The 16,847-nt window shown below is 43.5% G+C and overlaps 1 protein-coding gene across 3 annotated transcripts in view; it reads left to right on the forward strand.

Annotated features, from left to right (window-relative positions):
- Nucleotides 1-221: 221 nt before the first annotated feature.
- Nucleotides 222-16,847, forward strand: part of slc5a10 (solute carrier family 5 member 10) — a 118,775-nt gene continuing 102,149 nt past the window's right edge. For 2 of the 3 annotated variants that reach the window (XM_052021090.1, XM_052021091.1), the window contains exons 1-3: nt 222-360; nt 7,066-7,137; nt 10,822-10,926. In XM_052021090.1, the coding sequence (XP_051877050.1) occupies nt 250-360; nt 7,066-7,137; nt 10,822-10,926 (288 nt within the window). In that variant the 5' untranslated portion in view covers nt 222-249. Of the gene's footprint in view, nt 361-3,142; nt 3,178-7,065; nt 7,138-10,821; nt 10,927-16,847 lie in introns of those variants that run through there. The other variant, XM_052021092.1, reaches the window with a different exon arrangement.

A 16,847-nucleotide genomic window follows, 5' to 3' on the forward strand; every position in this document is an offset into this window, starting at 1 on the left:
CATATGGTTACGGTGTACTGTACATTTCAGTATGTATATTAGGATTCCTGTCACAGTGATTAAGAGCTTTGCTTTTTTTACTTAAGGGACAAACAAGCTATTACCACATGAACAGCACCCATTTGGTTCATTGGGCCGATATGCGACGTTGATTAATGTTCGATTTCCTACGTTAATTAGTTACCTCATCGGCAATCAAAGTTCATACGATATTAGTTTGCTGCATCCTTCTCAAACTCAAGAGAAACAATGGAAATGAACGAAACCAGCAGCTATTACATCTCTGCACAGACCTTCAGCATCTCTGATATTATAGTAATCGTGGCATATTTTATCCTGAATGTGTTTGTTGGCATGTGGGTAAGTGCTTGGTGTTATTTAACCAAGAGGTTGTTAGCAATTGCCTCTTAATTCCTATAGGTTCACTCAATTCTTTAAGAATTGTCCTGTTGACTGAATGGTGAATCAACTGAACAAACTGTAGTTGCAGATTTATTCCACAGTTGGTTAAAACCCAATCATCTAAACATCAGGTGCGCATCTTACTAAAAAGTGATATTTGATGAGCAAACCTCAGTCATGAGAAATTCAGTAAACCAGCCAGATGTATGATCTCTCATTTTAATGTACAATGTATAAGAGTTGTCTTTCTACAAATCTAATCCAGGCAAAGATTAAACAACTCTGCATTTTAATCTTGAAAGCCATTAGGATTATTTGGCAAAAATACTACTTGGGATTAGTTTAAATGTTCCTTCTATTCAGTCATAAAGTATTAATGCGAGGCTGATCTTTAAATATTGCATAACTTTCTTCTGTTAAGATACTTCCATTTGGAATCTTTGAAAAGAAACTCCTCTGATTTCTGAAATGTTTGAAAATAATTTCAGTGGCTAAGGATTTTGTACAAAAACTGAGAATTTGGCACTTGGTTCATTAACGGAAATTAGTTTTGCTCTGTAATTAAAGAAAGACTTAGATTCATTGAAATTTATGGTACATGGGAGCAGCCAATTTGAACTTGCACCTGTGTCCAATCATTCTCATGTACCTGTCTGAGTCCCTTTTAATTTTATTTCTGTATAAGTGCAAAAGAAAGAGAGCCAGGAGTAACTATAATTAAAAAAAAAGAATATGCTGGAAAAACTCAGCAGGTTAGGCAGCATCTGTGGAAAGACTGTGTGATAAGTTCCGACAAAGGGTCACAGACATGAAGCGTAGACTGTTTCTCTTTCCACAGTTGTTGCCTGACTTGCTGAGTGCGTCCAGCATTTTCTGTTTTTATTTCAGATTTCTTTTTTTTCAATTTTCACTACTGCCCCCAAGACCTGTTCCAACATTCAGCTAAACCATGTTTGATCTAATATTTGGCCTCAGTTCCATTTTCCCACTCGATTTCCCCACAGCCCTTGATTCCCCTATAATCTAAAAGTCTGTCTATTCCAGTATTACAGATGTAAAGAGCTCTGAAGGTTCACAACCTTCTTAATGAAGAAATTTCTCCTCACCTCAGTCTCAGATGGGCAGCCACTTATTGTGAGATTATGCCCCAAATTCCAGACACCCTTCATCAGGGAAACATCCTCACACCATCATCAACCCTGTTCAAGCCCACTCCTGATCTTCTATGCTTCAATGAATCACTCCTCATTCTTAGAAACACTGTAGAGTACATTCTGTTTAACCTTTCCTTAGGCAAACCCCTCACCTCTGGAATCAGCCTAGTGAATCTTCACTGCTCCATCTTCTTTGCCAAGCCTTTCCTTGCTTAAAGAAGGGGTCCAAAATTGGACACAATAATCCAGGTGTAGTCTTGCCAGAGTCCAGTACAATTGCAGCAAGACTTTATCATCGTTTTAACATATTATCAAACTGACTGTTCCAGATTGTGGAAAAAACTGTCTCTACATCTCCCTTGGAGGTCTTCAACCAATGATCTTAAATTTATGATGTCTGGTCTTCTCAATCCTTGAACTTCCTCAATCCTTCATTTACACAGGGCCGCTTGTGTCCTCAAGACATTCTAAAGCACATTGCATTAATTGCGTCAAAAAGCAAACCAGATCTATTCCAGTTTACTGGACACTAGTGGACTCTGTCTACACTTCCCATTGCCTCGGTAAAGCAGCCAGCATAATCAAAGACCCCTCCCATCCCGGACATTCTCTCTTCTCCCCCCTCCCATTAGGCAGAAGATACAAAAGCTTGAAAACACGCACTACTAGGCTCGAGGACAGTTTCTATCCCGCTGTTATAAGACACTTGAATGGACCTCTTGTATGATAAAGATGAACTCTTAACTTCACTCCCTACCTTGTCATGGCCCTTGCACCTTATTGTCTACCTGCACAGCGCTTTCTCTGTAACTGTAACACTACATTCTGTATTCTGTTATTGCTTTTCCCTATGTACTACCTCGATGTACTTATGTTTTGGAATGATCTGTGTGGATGGCATTCAAAACAAAGTTTTTCACTGTATCTTGGTGCATGTGACAGTAATAAACCAATTACCAATTACCAACATTTTGCAGAAGGTGATGGTCAAAGAAAATTTGACCCTGAAACACATAAGGAAATGCTAAGTCAGCCATAAGACATTAAAAGTACGTTTAAATGTTCACAATCAGCACTTTCCTCTTCCTCTAACCATAACCAGAGGAGTGTGCAGCACTTCCTCCTCCCCCCATTTAACTTTTTGCAAGTTCAGCGAGACCTCTGAGTAATAATCTATCCAATAGTTATGTGCACTTGCTTCAAAAGAACAAATATCTGTAGCAAGCATGGGAAAAGAGGCAAAGCAAGACTGTACATTCATATAGGGTTCAAAGGAAGTAGGCACTTATAAAATGCACCCTATTCTTCCTGATTTGGTTGGTGACAGATTTACAGATCTCATATTTTATTAGAAGGAGGCCATTTGGTCCTTCCAGCCCATGCCAGCTCACAGAGCAATCGGATTCTCCCACTAATTTTCCCTGTAACCTATTCTCTTCCCCACATTCCCATCAACTTCTCCCAGATTCTACCCCTCTCCTACACACTCGGGGCAATTTACAGCAGCCAATTAACCTACCAACCCGCACGTCTTTGAGATATGGGAGGAAAGCGGAACACCCGGAGGAGACCCACATGGTCACAAGAAGAATGTGCAAACTCCACATGGACCGCACCAAAGGTCAGGATTAAAATCACATCACTGAAGCTTTGAGGCAGCAGCTGAAGTAGTTGTGCCATTGTGTACATATTTCTTTAAGCACATTTAGCGATAAATCTAACAGATGAGTACTGTATGTCGTTGGATCTAAGTGAGCTGTATCATTATATAGACTGTTAAAGTTTCCGTGCTTTTTAAAATGCAATTTTCTTAGCATGATTTTCCAAAACAGACAGTAGGTTTTGAAGCCTTATTTGGTTTGCATTCATATTTTGTGTTTTATAATATAATATTCTGAGGAGAGACTTGCATTTACGTAGTGTCTTTTGTGACGGGGTGTCCTAAGCATTTTATGGCAAACAAGGTGCTTCTGAATTGCATTCACTGCTGCAGTGTAGGAAGCACAGTGGTTCAGTTGTGAATAAAGTGATCCCATAACCAACAAGAGATAACCGTGGTTCTAGAACATAGAACACAACAGCACAGGACAGGCCCTTTAGCCCACGATGTTGTGCTAAACTAATTAAGCTGATGATGACTAAGTACATTCATGCCTTCTGCCTGTACATGGTCCACATCCCTCCATTCTCTGCATATCCATGTGCCTACTTTAAGAGCCTCTTAAACACCTCTATCATATCTGCCTCCACCCCCACCCCTGCAGCACATTCCAGGCACCCACCACTCTCATGTAAAAAATTACGTCACACATGTAAACAACCTGCCCCGCAGATCTCCTTTGAACATTCCCCCTCTCACCTTAAATGCATGCCCCCCAGTATTAGACATTTCGACCCTGGGAAAAAGATACCGGCTGTCTAATCTATCTGTGCCACTCATAATCTTATAAACTTCGATCAGGTCTCCTCTCGGCCTCCATCACTCCAGAGGAGCTTCTACTCCACTGTGATAAGACTATTGACTGGTTCCCTTATACAATGAGATGGACTCTGACCTCACGATCTACCTTGTTGTGACCTTGCACCTTATTGCACTGCACTTTCTCTGTGGCTGTGACACTTTACTCTGTACTGTTATTATTTTTACCTGTACTACATCAATGGACTCTGTACTAACTCAATGTAACTGCACTGTGTAATGAATTGACCTGTACGATCAGTATGCAAGACAAGTTTTTCACTGTACCTCGGTATAAGTGACAATAATAAACCAATACCAATACCAAACCAACTCAAGTTTGTCCAACCTCTCCTGATACCACCTGCCCTCTAATCCAGGCAGCATCCTGGTAAACCTCTCCTGCAGCTTCTCCATAGCTTCCACATCCTTCCTGTAATGGGGCGACCAGAATTGAAAGCAATACTCCAGATGCGGCCTAACCATGGTTTTATAAAGCTGCAACATAACTTCCTGACTCTTGAACTCAATGTCTCAACTAATGAAGGCAAGCATGGCATACACCTTCTTTACTGCCCTATCAACGTGTGGCCAATTTCAGGGAGTTCTGTCCAACCAATGTTAGTCAATGGATAAATATTGTCAACACCAGGGAGAACTTCCCTGCCTTTTGTCGAATTGTCACACTGAATCTGAAAGAGCGCCTGGGGCCTTATTTGGAATCTCTTGTTCAAATGATATCACCTCTGACCATCCAACACTCCTTCAGCATTGCACAGGAGCATCACTTAGAGATGTTTGAGTAAAACAGAAAATTTATTTCTTACAAAGTCATCTATCAACACACAAAATGCTTGTTCTGTTTTAAGTGGTGAAGTTTTGAAGTGAGTAGGGGAAGTAAATATATATTGATGCATCCACTCAGAATGCTGTATGTACTGATGGGTGATTTCCTCTTTCTAAGAAATCATTTTGAAATCTAGTGTTTCTTGATTTCATATATTTTCTTGATAGCTGGACTGTGCTGATTCATTTTGTTCTCAGCTTTCTGTCATACATTCTCTCCCCTTTCTCCTCTTCCGCTCACCTCTTCTCCTTTCTTGACATCTCTCCTATTCCTAATTCCTCTTTTTCTCATTCTCTCTTTTCCTTCCCCTCTATTATTTGCTCCCTTTTTCTCATATGCCTATTGCTCTGCTTCTCCCCTGGACATTACCTTCCCACTAAGTTTGGATGGTGTGTCTATTCAGTGCGAGAGAGAGACCATCTCAAAGGGCGTCTCCTGACTGAGTCTGTCAGGATAAAGAAGGAATTAGATGTCATGGAATCACAGGGTTATACAGCAGGGAAACTGGCCCTTCACCCCAACTCGTCCATGCCGAGGAATTGTCTACTTGAGCTAATCCCATTTCCCTGCATTTGGTCCATATCCCTCCAAACTGTTCCTATCCATGAACCTGTCTAAATGTCTTTTAAATGTTGTAATTGGACCTGCCTCTACCACTTCCTCTGGCAGTTTGTTCCACATACCCACCACCCTCTGTGTGAAAAAGTTGCCCCTCAGATCCCTTTTAAATCCTTCCCCTCAAACCTATGCCCTCCAGTTTTAGACCCTGGGGAAAAAACTGTGACCATCCACATTACCTCTGCTCCTCAAAGAACACCACAGCACAGTACAAGCCCTTTGGCCCACAATGTTGTGCCGACATTTTATCCTGCTCTAAGATCTATCTAACCCTTCCCTCCCACATAGCCCCCTATTTTTCTATCATTCATGATTTTATAAACCTCTATATAGTTACTCTTCAGCCTCCTACGCTCCAGGGAAAAAAGTCCCAGCCTACCCATTCTCCCCAAGCCCACCAGTCCTGACAAGGTCCTGGTGAATCTTTTCACAAAGCCCCTTCCGCAATGCCCCACACGGCTTCACAACCCTGAGATGATTTTGAAGCATTCTCACTGTTGTTATGTCATCGATTTGCACACAGCAAGATCCCGCAAACAATAATGGTCAAAAATTGCCAGATCAGACTGATTTAAACTTAAATGCTGTCGATCAGCTCTTTCCCTCCTGTAACCACAACCAGAGAAATGTTTTTGCACTTCCTCCTCCTCCTTCATGTAACTCTTCCAAGTTGAATAAGATAACTGCCATTGACCGAGTGATGGACGTTGGCCAGGATACTGGGGAGAACTATTCCACTCTTCCTTTGACATGGTGCACGTGATCTTCTACTGAGAAGCCAGGCAGATCTTCAGCTTAGTGTCTCATCTGAAACACGCAGACTGTAAATAAAAATAATGAAAACAGCAAATGCTGGAAATACTCAGTGGGTCAGGCAGTATCTGTGGAAAGACAAACAGTTCACGTTTGAGAACTCTGTCAGAGGCTCTTGGTCCTCAAATATTAACTCTTTACTGAGGGGGTTAGGCTGGATTTGTAAAACCTCTTTCCACAGATGCTGCCTGATCTGCTGAGTATTTCCAGCATTTTCTGTCTTTATTTCAGATTTACAGCTTCTGCAGTTTTTAGATCTTCATTGACTGCAAATTACAGTTGCATTTGATGGTCAGATAAGATATCCTTATTGGTCACGTGTACATCGAAACACACAGTGAAATGCATCTTTTGCGTAGAGTGTTCTGGGGGCAGCCTGCAAGTGTCGCCACACTTCTGGCACCAACAAAGCATGTCCACAACTTCCTAACCCATACGTCTTTGGAATGTGGGAGGAAACCGGAGCACCCGGAGGAAACCCACACAGACACGGGGAGAACGTACAAACTCCTTACAGACAGCGACCTGAATTGAACCTGGGTCGTTGGCACTGTAATAGTGTTACGCTAACCGCTATACTACCATGCCTGTTAGAGAGGTATAGTGTTAGAGAGGTATTAAACAAAATGACAATAAAATGTCACAAGCTAATTAACATTTTTACTGTTTCAAATGTATTTCCTCAAAGCTTATTTGATGCAAAGTGTTATGTTTCTTTGCAGCATCTTCTGACCTTCCCAATCCAATAATTCCCATTTTGTCCCCCCTTACAGTCCTCTTGCAGAGTGAGCAGGAACACGCTCAGTGGATATTTTCTGGCTGGCAGAGATATGTCCTGGTGGCCTGTAAGTATGGACTTAGTGTTAAGACAATGGACAACAAAGGTGATTGATTCAAACCGTTGTTGCTTTGGAGACAAGGTTGCAGCCCTGAGATAGTTCAGGCAGTGGGGTTTCCAAATGAAAAATTTCAGTCAAGGTAGTGTTTTGATTATTTTCAGTTGGTTTGCTCGATGAGGCTTCTTAGCAGAATGACTTGCTTATCTATAAAGCAAAAAATTACCAGTTGAAGATTCAGTCCTTCTCTATTATTGACCTCAGTGGGAGCCAAATCCAGCCTATCAAGTTTATCAGCAGCTTAATTAGATTTTCCTGTCTGCTGTGTCTAACAAGATGTTTATTGATCCTCTTGTAACTTAATGAATGTCAGGAATTCCTATTACCCTGAATCAGTTTTTCATTGCTGTAGAATGATAAATAAAACCTTTAACAGGACAAGTTTCATGAGGCCTGTTTGAATGTCAAAAAAGCAAAAGAACTGCAGAGCTTGGAAATTGGAAATAAAAACAGTACATGCCAGAGAAATTTTAAATTAAAAATTTTTTTTTTTATTTACAGTGTGGTAACAGGCCCTTCTGGCCCAATGAGTCCACGCCGCCCATTTTAAACCCCCAAATTAACCTACCCGTACGTCTTTACAATGTGGGAGGAAACTGGAGCACCCAGAGGGAACCCACACAGACACAGGAGAACGTACAAATTCCCTACAGACAGCGACGGGAATCGAACCCCGATCGCTGGCGCTGTAATAACGTCGCGCTAACCGCTACGCTACCGTGCTGTATTTTTCAATTTAATTGACAGAGCATAATGCCATTGCTAGCCCTTAAAGTACTCTGCAAAGAAGCTTGCATTTACTTTTATGCATAAGTAAAATATAAACATGAATAATTTATTGAGTGTGCAGAGGGGAAGAAGAAATTTGAATTTCAATACTGCTCTTCACCACCAGGGGTCACCACAGGCTGCATTATAGCCAGTATAATGTTCTGAGGTGCAGCTACTGCTGTGATGAGAGGAAATACTGCAGCTAATTTGCACATAACAAGCTCTCATTAATATCATTGTCGTTATTGGCTTGATAATCTGTTTTGATGATGTTGATTAAAGGATAAATCATCATGCTTTCTTTGGAAATTGTGCCATGGGATTTCTCCCCATGCCTTTTGTGTCCAAAAGTAGGAGTCTCCAACAGTGCAGCACCTCCTCAGTGCTGCCCTGAAGTGGTAACTGTGCTCGAGTCTGTGGATTGGGACTTCAACCCACAAACTTCTGACGCAGCAGTCTAGATGAAGGGTCTCAACCCAAAACGTCGACTGTCCATTTCCCTCCACAGATGCTGCCTGACTTGCTGAGTTCCTCCAGCATCTTGTGTGTTGCTCCAGATTCCAGCATCTGCAATCCCTTGTTGCTCCATGCAGCTGATACTAGGTTGATGTGCAATGTCTTAATGCATTGAGGTGAGGACTGAGGGAATGTTTCCCTTTAGTGGGGATCCAAGGAGTCACAGTTTCAGAGTAAGGAGGCCCACCCCAGTCAAAACAGGGGTGGGTGGAGCTTCTCTTGGGGAGTGGTGAATCTTTGGAATCCTCCCCCCACCAGAGCTGATGGGGGCTGAATCATTGAATATATTCAAGGCTGAGATAGGCATTCTTTTGGTTTAAAGAAGAGCCAAGGGTTATGAGGAATGGGCAGGAAAGTGGAAATGATAAGATCTCTTTATTAGTGACACGTACATCGAAACACACAGTGAAATGCACCTTTTGTGTAGAGTGTTCTGGGGGCAGCCCGCAGGTGTCGCCACGCTTCCGGCGCCAGCATAGCATGCCCACAACTTCCCAACCCGTACGTCTTTTGGAATGTCAGAAGAAACTGGAGCACCCGGAGGAAACCCACGCAGACACGGGGAGAACGTACAAACCCCTTACAGACAGCGGCCGGAATTGAACCCAGGTTGCTGGCGCTGTAAAGCATTAGGCTAACCGCTACACTACTGTGCTGCCCTGGGTTCCTCCCACATCCCAAAGACGTACAGGTCGGTAAGTTAATTGGCCGCTGTAATTTGCTCCAGGTGTAGGTGAATGCTGGAATCAGGACAGTTAATCAGGTAAGCCATGAATTTATTGGGTCTAATTTATGTTTATTTTTTTCCTTGTGAATGCTGCTTATCTGATGCTATGTGCCAGCGATGCTGCTGCAAGTAAGTTTTGCATTGCACCTGTGCACACATGTACTTGTGCAGATGACAATAAACTTGACTTTGACTTATTGAATGCACAGCAGGTTTGAGGGGTCAACTGGCCAGCTCCTGCTCCAAATGCTCATGTTTCTGTGATCCCCAAGCTCAATTCCAGCACACTCGAGCAGTCAGCATTGGAGGCTTGGACTCCAGATACCTCCCTTGACATCTTCCAGTGGACATCCACAGGGTAGGAATGATGAGGGTGAAAAGTCATGCCACGCCACAACATGACAAAACCATTGGAGGAGCAAAGATAAAATGCAAGTGTTTACCAAGTAAAATTAGATTATGAAATGTTAAACCAGCAGCTGGTGGGCATTTTCGTTGGTAAAAGTGCCAGACTACACTTGCTCTAATCAGTGGCTTATTTACTGAGTCAGTCTTTTAGAATTTGCCTGAAAATGAAAACAGTGAAGGAAGCTGGAAATCTATGTCAAAAACATCAAGTGCTGGAAATGCCTAGCAGGTCAGGCAGCAACTGTGGAGAGAGAAGTAGAATTAATGTTTCAGGACTGTAATGTTCATTCTGTTTCTAGAGTCACAGATGGATAGAGAGTTGCAGCACAGAGATAAGCCCTTCCTCCCACCTAACTACTTGGCCCACAGCCAACTGAACTAATCCCATCTGTCTGCACATGATCTGTATCCTTCATTTTCCTGCCCGTTCATGTGTCTGTCTAAATGCCTTTTAAACATTGCTGTCATATCTGCTTCTCCCACTTGCCCTGGCAGTGCATTCCAGGCACCTATCTCGCTCTGTCTAAAAAAAATAAGCTTGTCATGCACATTTCGTTTGAACTTTCCCCCTCTCACAAACCTAGGCCCTCTATATTTGACATTTCTGGGCAAAAAGTCTTTGATGATGGACCCTATCTATGCCTATCATAATCTTGTATTCTTCTGTCAGGTCACCCCTCAGCCTCTGATGCTCCAGTGAAAACAATCCAAGTTTGTCCAAAATCTCTTGATAGCAAACACTCTCTAATCCCGGTAACATCCTGGTGAACCTTTCCTGCCTCCACATTCATCCTGTAGTGCGGTGGCCAGCACTGCACACAGTACTCCAGATGTGGCCTAACCAAAGTTTTATACAGCTGCATTGTGACTTCAACGCTTCAACCGATAAAAGCAAGAATGCTGTGCGCCTTCTTTACTACCCTATTGTGTTGCTACTTACACAGAGAAATAGTTTTAAGTGATCAAAGGGAGAAAGCAGGAACGGGGTTCTGAATTTTGATATTCAGCTGTAATCATATCGACAAGCAGAAGAGACTTGAAGGATTCAAATGGCCTACTCCTGCTCCTGTTCTGTGCTTCTGAAGGAATGTTCCTCAGTCTGCATGCAATGAGTGGTTTAGGTCTCCAGAGGGCAGCCAATAACCATTGTTACAAATTGCACTGTCACGGTCCTTACCACAGACCAACTCCGATCCTTCTGTTCTTCACAGATTGGGGCATCTCTATTCGCCAGCAGTGAAGGTTCTGGGCTGTTCATTGGACTGGCTGGCACTGGGGCAGCTGGAGGAATTGCAGTTGCTGGATTTGAATGGAATGTAAGTTTAACAACCAAATTATCTCCATTGTTTTTTTGTTCTAATAAACTGTAGGGTAGAACCTGTTTCAGTTTGGGGTTATTGTTATTATGTTATGGACCGCCAATCCAAACCCAAACCCTAGACCAATAATTCTAGATCAAGTTCAATTCCCATTGTAGTAACAAGGAAACTTGAATCTCGGTAAATACATCTGGAGTAAAACTCAATGTGTGGTAATGATGATACTGATCAGCCAGAGTTCTTTATGGAGGCAAATCTGCTGTCCCTACCCAGCCTGGCCTTAACGTGATGCTGGACCCACAGCAATGCTGTTGGCTCCTCGGAAATGGCCAAGCACATCACCCAGCTCAAGGGCAAGTAGAGGACGGGGAAATGATGGTGGCCTTGCCATTGATGTCCACAACCAATGAACAAACTTTTAAAACAAAATAACAGCATTTCCAGGGAGACACAAGAGACCACAGGTGTTGGAATCTGTTTTTTTGCCCCAGATTCCAACACCTGTGGTCTCTTGTGTTGGAGTGCTGGAGGAACTCGGCGGGTCAGGCAACATCTGTGGAAGGAAATGGATGGTCAATGTTTTAGGCTGAGACCCTTCATCTGGACTGGAAGATAAGAGGGGAGATGGCCAGCATAAAGAGGTGAGGGGAAGGGGTTGGGGGAAAATCTGGCAGGTGATAGGTGGATCCAGGTGAGGAGGGGTGATGGGCAGTTGGAGGAGGGGAGAGTGGGAATAGCGACAGAGGCCAGGAGGTGAGAGGTGGAGGCGACAAAGGGCCGCAGGTGATGGAATCTGATAGGAGAGGAGGGTGAAGCTCGGAACCAGATAAGGGAGGTGCGGAGGGCAGATGGGAGGAGTCGGGGAAGGGGGCCCAGTGGGCGGAGTGTATTGGTGACGGGCAGATGGAGTGGGTGAAAGAGGGGACAGAAACAGGGCGATAGGGGCTGGGGTGGGGTGTGGGAGGAACTGTGTAGATCAGGAGGAGAGAATAAAGGGACAGAGGGGGGACAGGTTACCTGAAACTGGAGAATTCAATGTTCACGCCGTTGGGTTGTAGATGACCCAGACAGAATTCCCACAGCATTTCCACCATCTGTCATTATTTATTTAGTTTCATTCAACAATCTGAAATGAGCAGCGGAACACTCCATTGTTTCCTGGTTTTGCTGAACCACAGCTGGCATCAGGATGTCCCTGGACAATCGTCACTTAACTTAGATGCGGGGTAAAACTTGCTTAAATACCAAATTTACCACCACAGCTCTTTTGAGTGAGATTCCCTAATTAACAATGGGCTTTCTAGGCGCTGTAAACTTCTGCCCACCTGCAACCAGCGTAGGACAGATGCAGCTTATTTGTTTGGACTCTCTTCATGCAGGAGTAGGACAGGAGACACTTGGTCTTCTGATTTGGGGTGATGTACAACTACTGAACAACAAGCATGTCACAGGGGAGGAGACTTAATTTAACTTAGAGCTATTTATAATTCGACCCAGACTCAAAAACATGCTAAGCAAATTGCTATCCAGAGATAGTAACCAGCAGCTGCCTTCACTAGATAATGGCAGTTTGGAAACACACAAGGTGCTGGAGGAACTCGACGGGTCAGGCAGCATCAATGAAGGGAAGTAGACAGTCAACATTTTATGTTGAAAGGGTCCCAACCTGAAAGGTCGACTGTTCATTTCCCTCCACAGATGCTGCCTGACCCGCTGAGTTCCTCCAGCATCTTGTGAGTTGCTCCAGGTTCCAGCATCTGCAGAATCTTGTGTCTCCAATGGCATTTTGGCAGTCTGTGAATGCTTGAAGTGTTTGAGGGGAAAAAAAGCTATTTGAAGATCAAGTCCTCAGAGCTGGCACAAGACTATGGCTTTGGTCACCCTGCTAATGGGAAAGACTCCATTAAACTAGAAAGAGTACAGGGGATGCTGCCAGGACTTAAGGGCCTGAGTTATAGGGAGAGGTTGGCCAGGCTAGGACTTTATTCCTTGGAATGTGGGAGATTGAGTGGTGACCTTATAGAGGTGTATAAAATCATGAGGGGTATAGATAGGGTGAATGCACACAGTCTTTTTCCCGGGGAGGGCAACTAAAAACTAAAGGGCAAAGGTTGAAGGTGAAAGGTGAAAGATTTAAAAGGGACCTGAGGGGCAACTTCTTCACACAGAGGGTGATGTGTATATGGAACGTGGTTGAGGCAGGTACAATAACAACATTTAAAACATGTTTGGACAAGTACATGGATAGGAAGGGGTTAGAGGGATATGGGCCAAATGCGGGCAACTGGGACTAGCTTGGTGGGCACCATGGTTGACGTGTACGAGTTTGACCGAATGTCCTTTTTCCTTGCTGTATTACTCTGACTCTATGACTATGGTCTACCGGGCAGCAGTGATTCATGTCCTCTTATATAGTTCTGAGAGCTGGACAACATACAGTAGGCATCTCAAGCTGTTGGAAAAATACTGCCAATGCTGCCCCCACAAACTACTCCTAAGTGAACCAATGTCAGCGCCCTCCTCCCAGGCTAATATCGTCAGCTAGTACACATGGTCGACCATGTTGGGCAGGCTATGTGCTTGCATGCCTGGCATCAGACTCCCAGTACAGGCACTCTATCATGGGAGGACATTACTGGGCAGAAAGAGAAGATTCAAGGGTGCGCTCAGAGCTTCCTTGAAGAAATGCAACATCCCCACTGACTATTGGGAACCTTGGGCCCACACCCACTCAAAGAGGAAGAGGAGCAATCAGAATGGTATTGAGAACCTTGAGTCCAGGAGCACACAAAAGCCCACTGTACGTGGTGGATGGAGTGCACCATCTGAAACTACCCACCCACCTTTAACACCTCCTGCCCCGACTGTGGAAGAGTCTGTCATTTCCACATTGGCCTTATAGGCTTCCTTAGAATCCTCAAAACTACAGCAGAAGCAAGTCACCCTCGATCCCCGGGGACTGGAGACATGACAAACTCTGCTATTCTTTGGCGGTAGAGTGCTTCGGGACACCCTGAGGTCATGAAAGATCCCTCAGCCATGTCTCTTAATCCTTTTGCAAGGGACTGATTTTTCCAGTGGAGTGTAGCAAGCACTTTAAAGAAATAACTTATGAACTTGTTGCACCTCAGTTCAAAACTTTGTCCTACAGATTTTGCTTTTAAGTTGGTAAAGTGGTAGTCAAAACACTTTATTACAGGCAAAGCAGGGCAGGAAACAACTTTATTACAACAGACACATGCAGTTCTCTCTGTTCATCAGAGTACAACTGTATAATGCAACAAACAAAATGCTGGAGGAAGTCAATGGGTCAGGCCTGACCTGCTGAGTTCTTCCAGCATTTTGTTAGTTGCTCCAGGTTCCAGCATCTGCAGTCTCTTGTGGCTGCAAGTATATGACGATCTGCTTCCAAATATAATTGATAGCGTGATGTGAAGAGCCTGCTTAACCATCACAACTCCAGCTAGAGGGCCTAGAGTTTGCTTCGCAGTCTACGAATAAGGGAGTGAAGGGAGTTTTCTCTACTTGTAGGGCTTTGAATCTTCAGAATGGGCCCAACACATTGATGCCATCATGAAGAAGGCATGCTAGTGGCTCTACTTCGTTAGGGGTTTGAGGAGATTTGGTCTGTCACCAAAGACTCTTGCAAATTTCTATAGATGTATGGTGGAGAGCATTCTGACTGGTTGCATCACCGCCTGGTGTGGAGGCTCCAATGCGCAGGATCAAAAGAGGCTGCAGAGGGTTGTAGACTCAGCCAGCTCCATCACAGACACAACCCTCCCCACTATTGAGGACATCTTCAAGAGGTGGTGCCTCAAGAAGGCAGCATCCATCACTAAGGACCCTCATCACCCGGGACATGCCCTCTTCTCATTACAACCATCAGGGAGGAGGTACAGGATCCTGAAGACCCACAGTCAATGATTCAGGAGCAGCTTCTTCCCCTCCACCATCAGATTTCTGAATGGTCCATGAACCCATGAACACTACCTCATTATTCCTTTTTTTTTTGCACTATTTGCTTATCTTGTAATTTATAGTAATTTTTATGTCTTTGCACTGTACTGCTGCTGCAAAACAAATTTCACGACATATGTCAGTGATAATAAACTGATTCCGATTTTGATCACATGACTATGGATGCTTGTTGGTCGAGTATATGCAAGAGTTTGATCATTTGTCTTTTCTGGCACTAGGATATTGAGGGTTGTAGGAATCCGGCAGGAAGGTGGAGCTGAGGATCAGCCGCGATGGATGATCCTGCAAACTTGGATCAGCGCTGGCTTGAGTGTTCCGAGATTAATTTAATTCTGAATTCCTGAGCTCTGCTTGGAATCCTCATCCCCTCCCTCCTCAATCTCTTCCAGAACTTTTGGAGCCCCAAAACTTTGTTTCTCTTCCTTAAATGGTGTTCCCAAAATTAGACTATCACCATATAATCAACTCAATGTCCTGGAGTTAACATCACCACTGTATTTTACCCAATACCAGTCAATACCTGTTAAGTTCCACTGATTCTAATCTGTCTACAGAATACCTGCTCTGTGTATCACCTGAGGTCAGATGACGTTAGTTCCCATGAATCAGTTGATGCACCTTACGCAGTTTTCTTATTTTAAAACATAATTATTTTGTTGGGTGTTCCCTTATAAACTCAAATAGTAGTTAGGGTGTAAGTAGAAACCAGACTTGTTTTAGTGGATATTATGGGATGGAATTGGTTCCTTGGTCACTTCTGCTATACACACAATACAGTAATGGGTGAACATCGTACTTTGTTCCAAAGTTGTGTTCCATTGTCTTCAATAGAGGTGAGTTTCAGAGATGGAGCACATCTCATGGCTGGAATCAAACTGTGTGCTTGGACTAAAAGCCAGGGGTAAATTCTCCCAGTCATGTATCCTGCAACCTCACTGATTCGACTCGGTGTGAATGCGTTTGAGAAAACAAATCAAACTACAGATGCTGGAATCTGAAACAAAGACAGAAATGCTGGAAGAACTCAGCCAGTCAGGCAGTATCTATGGAAAGAGAAACCAGTTAGCATTTGGGGTTAATGACCCCTTAGAAGTGGGAGAAGCAGAGCTGGGGGGAAAGAGTGAGGTGTAAGACAAAAGACCATATGGAGATCGATTAAGACCAACAAACAAGAAGCTGGAGGAACTCAGCTGGTCAGGCAAATCTGTGGTAGCAACACTCAAGAGGTTGAGACGATCTTCTTTGAAGGTAGCTTAAGACCATATGGGGAAAAGTTGAGACACATCGGGTGAGCAGGAGCATGAGTATTGACCATTAGCAAGGAATTTTAAAGAAAAGGAGTGAGAAAAGGATATGAGCATGATAATGAGAAACAATGAGGAAACAGCTGAGTTCCTCCAGTGCTTTGTGTGTTGCAGCAAGTTGCTTTGGGCAGATTTAGGTTCCACTCAGTCTATTCTAGTGATCTACTGGTTCACCATTCTGTGCCAATTTGACCATTCCCATTCCCAACCAACACATCCAATTTAGCACCAAGTTCTGGACAGCTTGAAAATGCAAACTCTTCCTTGCACCTCCGCAGTACCATTTATAAGGCGGGATGAAGACATCTATGAAGTTGTGCCAAGTATCAGAGAAGGAGAGTTAAGGTCACTGGAGTTCAAGTATTTCTAGACGTGTTGAAATTTTATACAATATTGCAACTTAATTTTTGCTGATGGCCCCTATAAAATTAAACTTGTGCTCCATTACAGAAGCATCACAGAGCATTTAGATTAGCACGCAAGGATGAATAATTGCCTGGATCCTGTGTCCATTCTACACTATCACTATTTTTATTTCAATTATCTTTGGAAATTAAAAACACGGATTAAAGTGTTTTCCAAGGTTAAAATTACTCCAACAACTACAACAACTTGTAGTCACAATGTAGCAAA

The sequence above is a fragment of the Pristis pectinata genome, chromosome 8, assembly GCF_009764475.1.
Source record: "Pristis pectinata isolate sPriPec2 chromosome 8, sPriPec2.1.pri, whole genome shotgun sequence".
Taxonomy (NCBI): Eukaryota; Metazoa; Chordata; class Chondrichthyes; order Rhinopristiformes; family Pristidae; genus Pristis; species Pristis pectinata.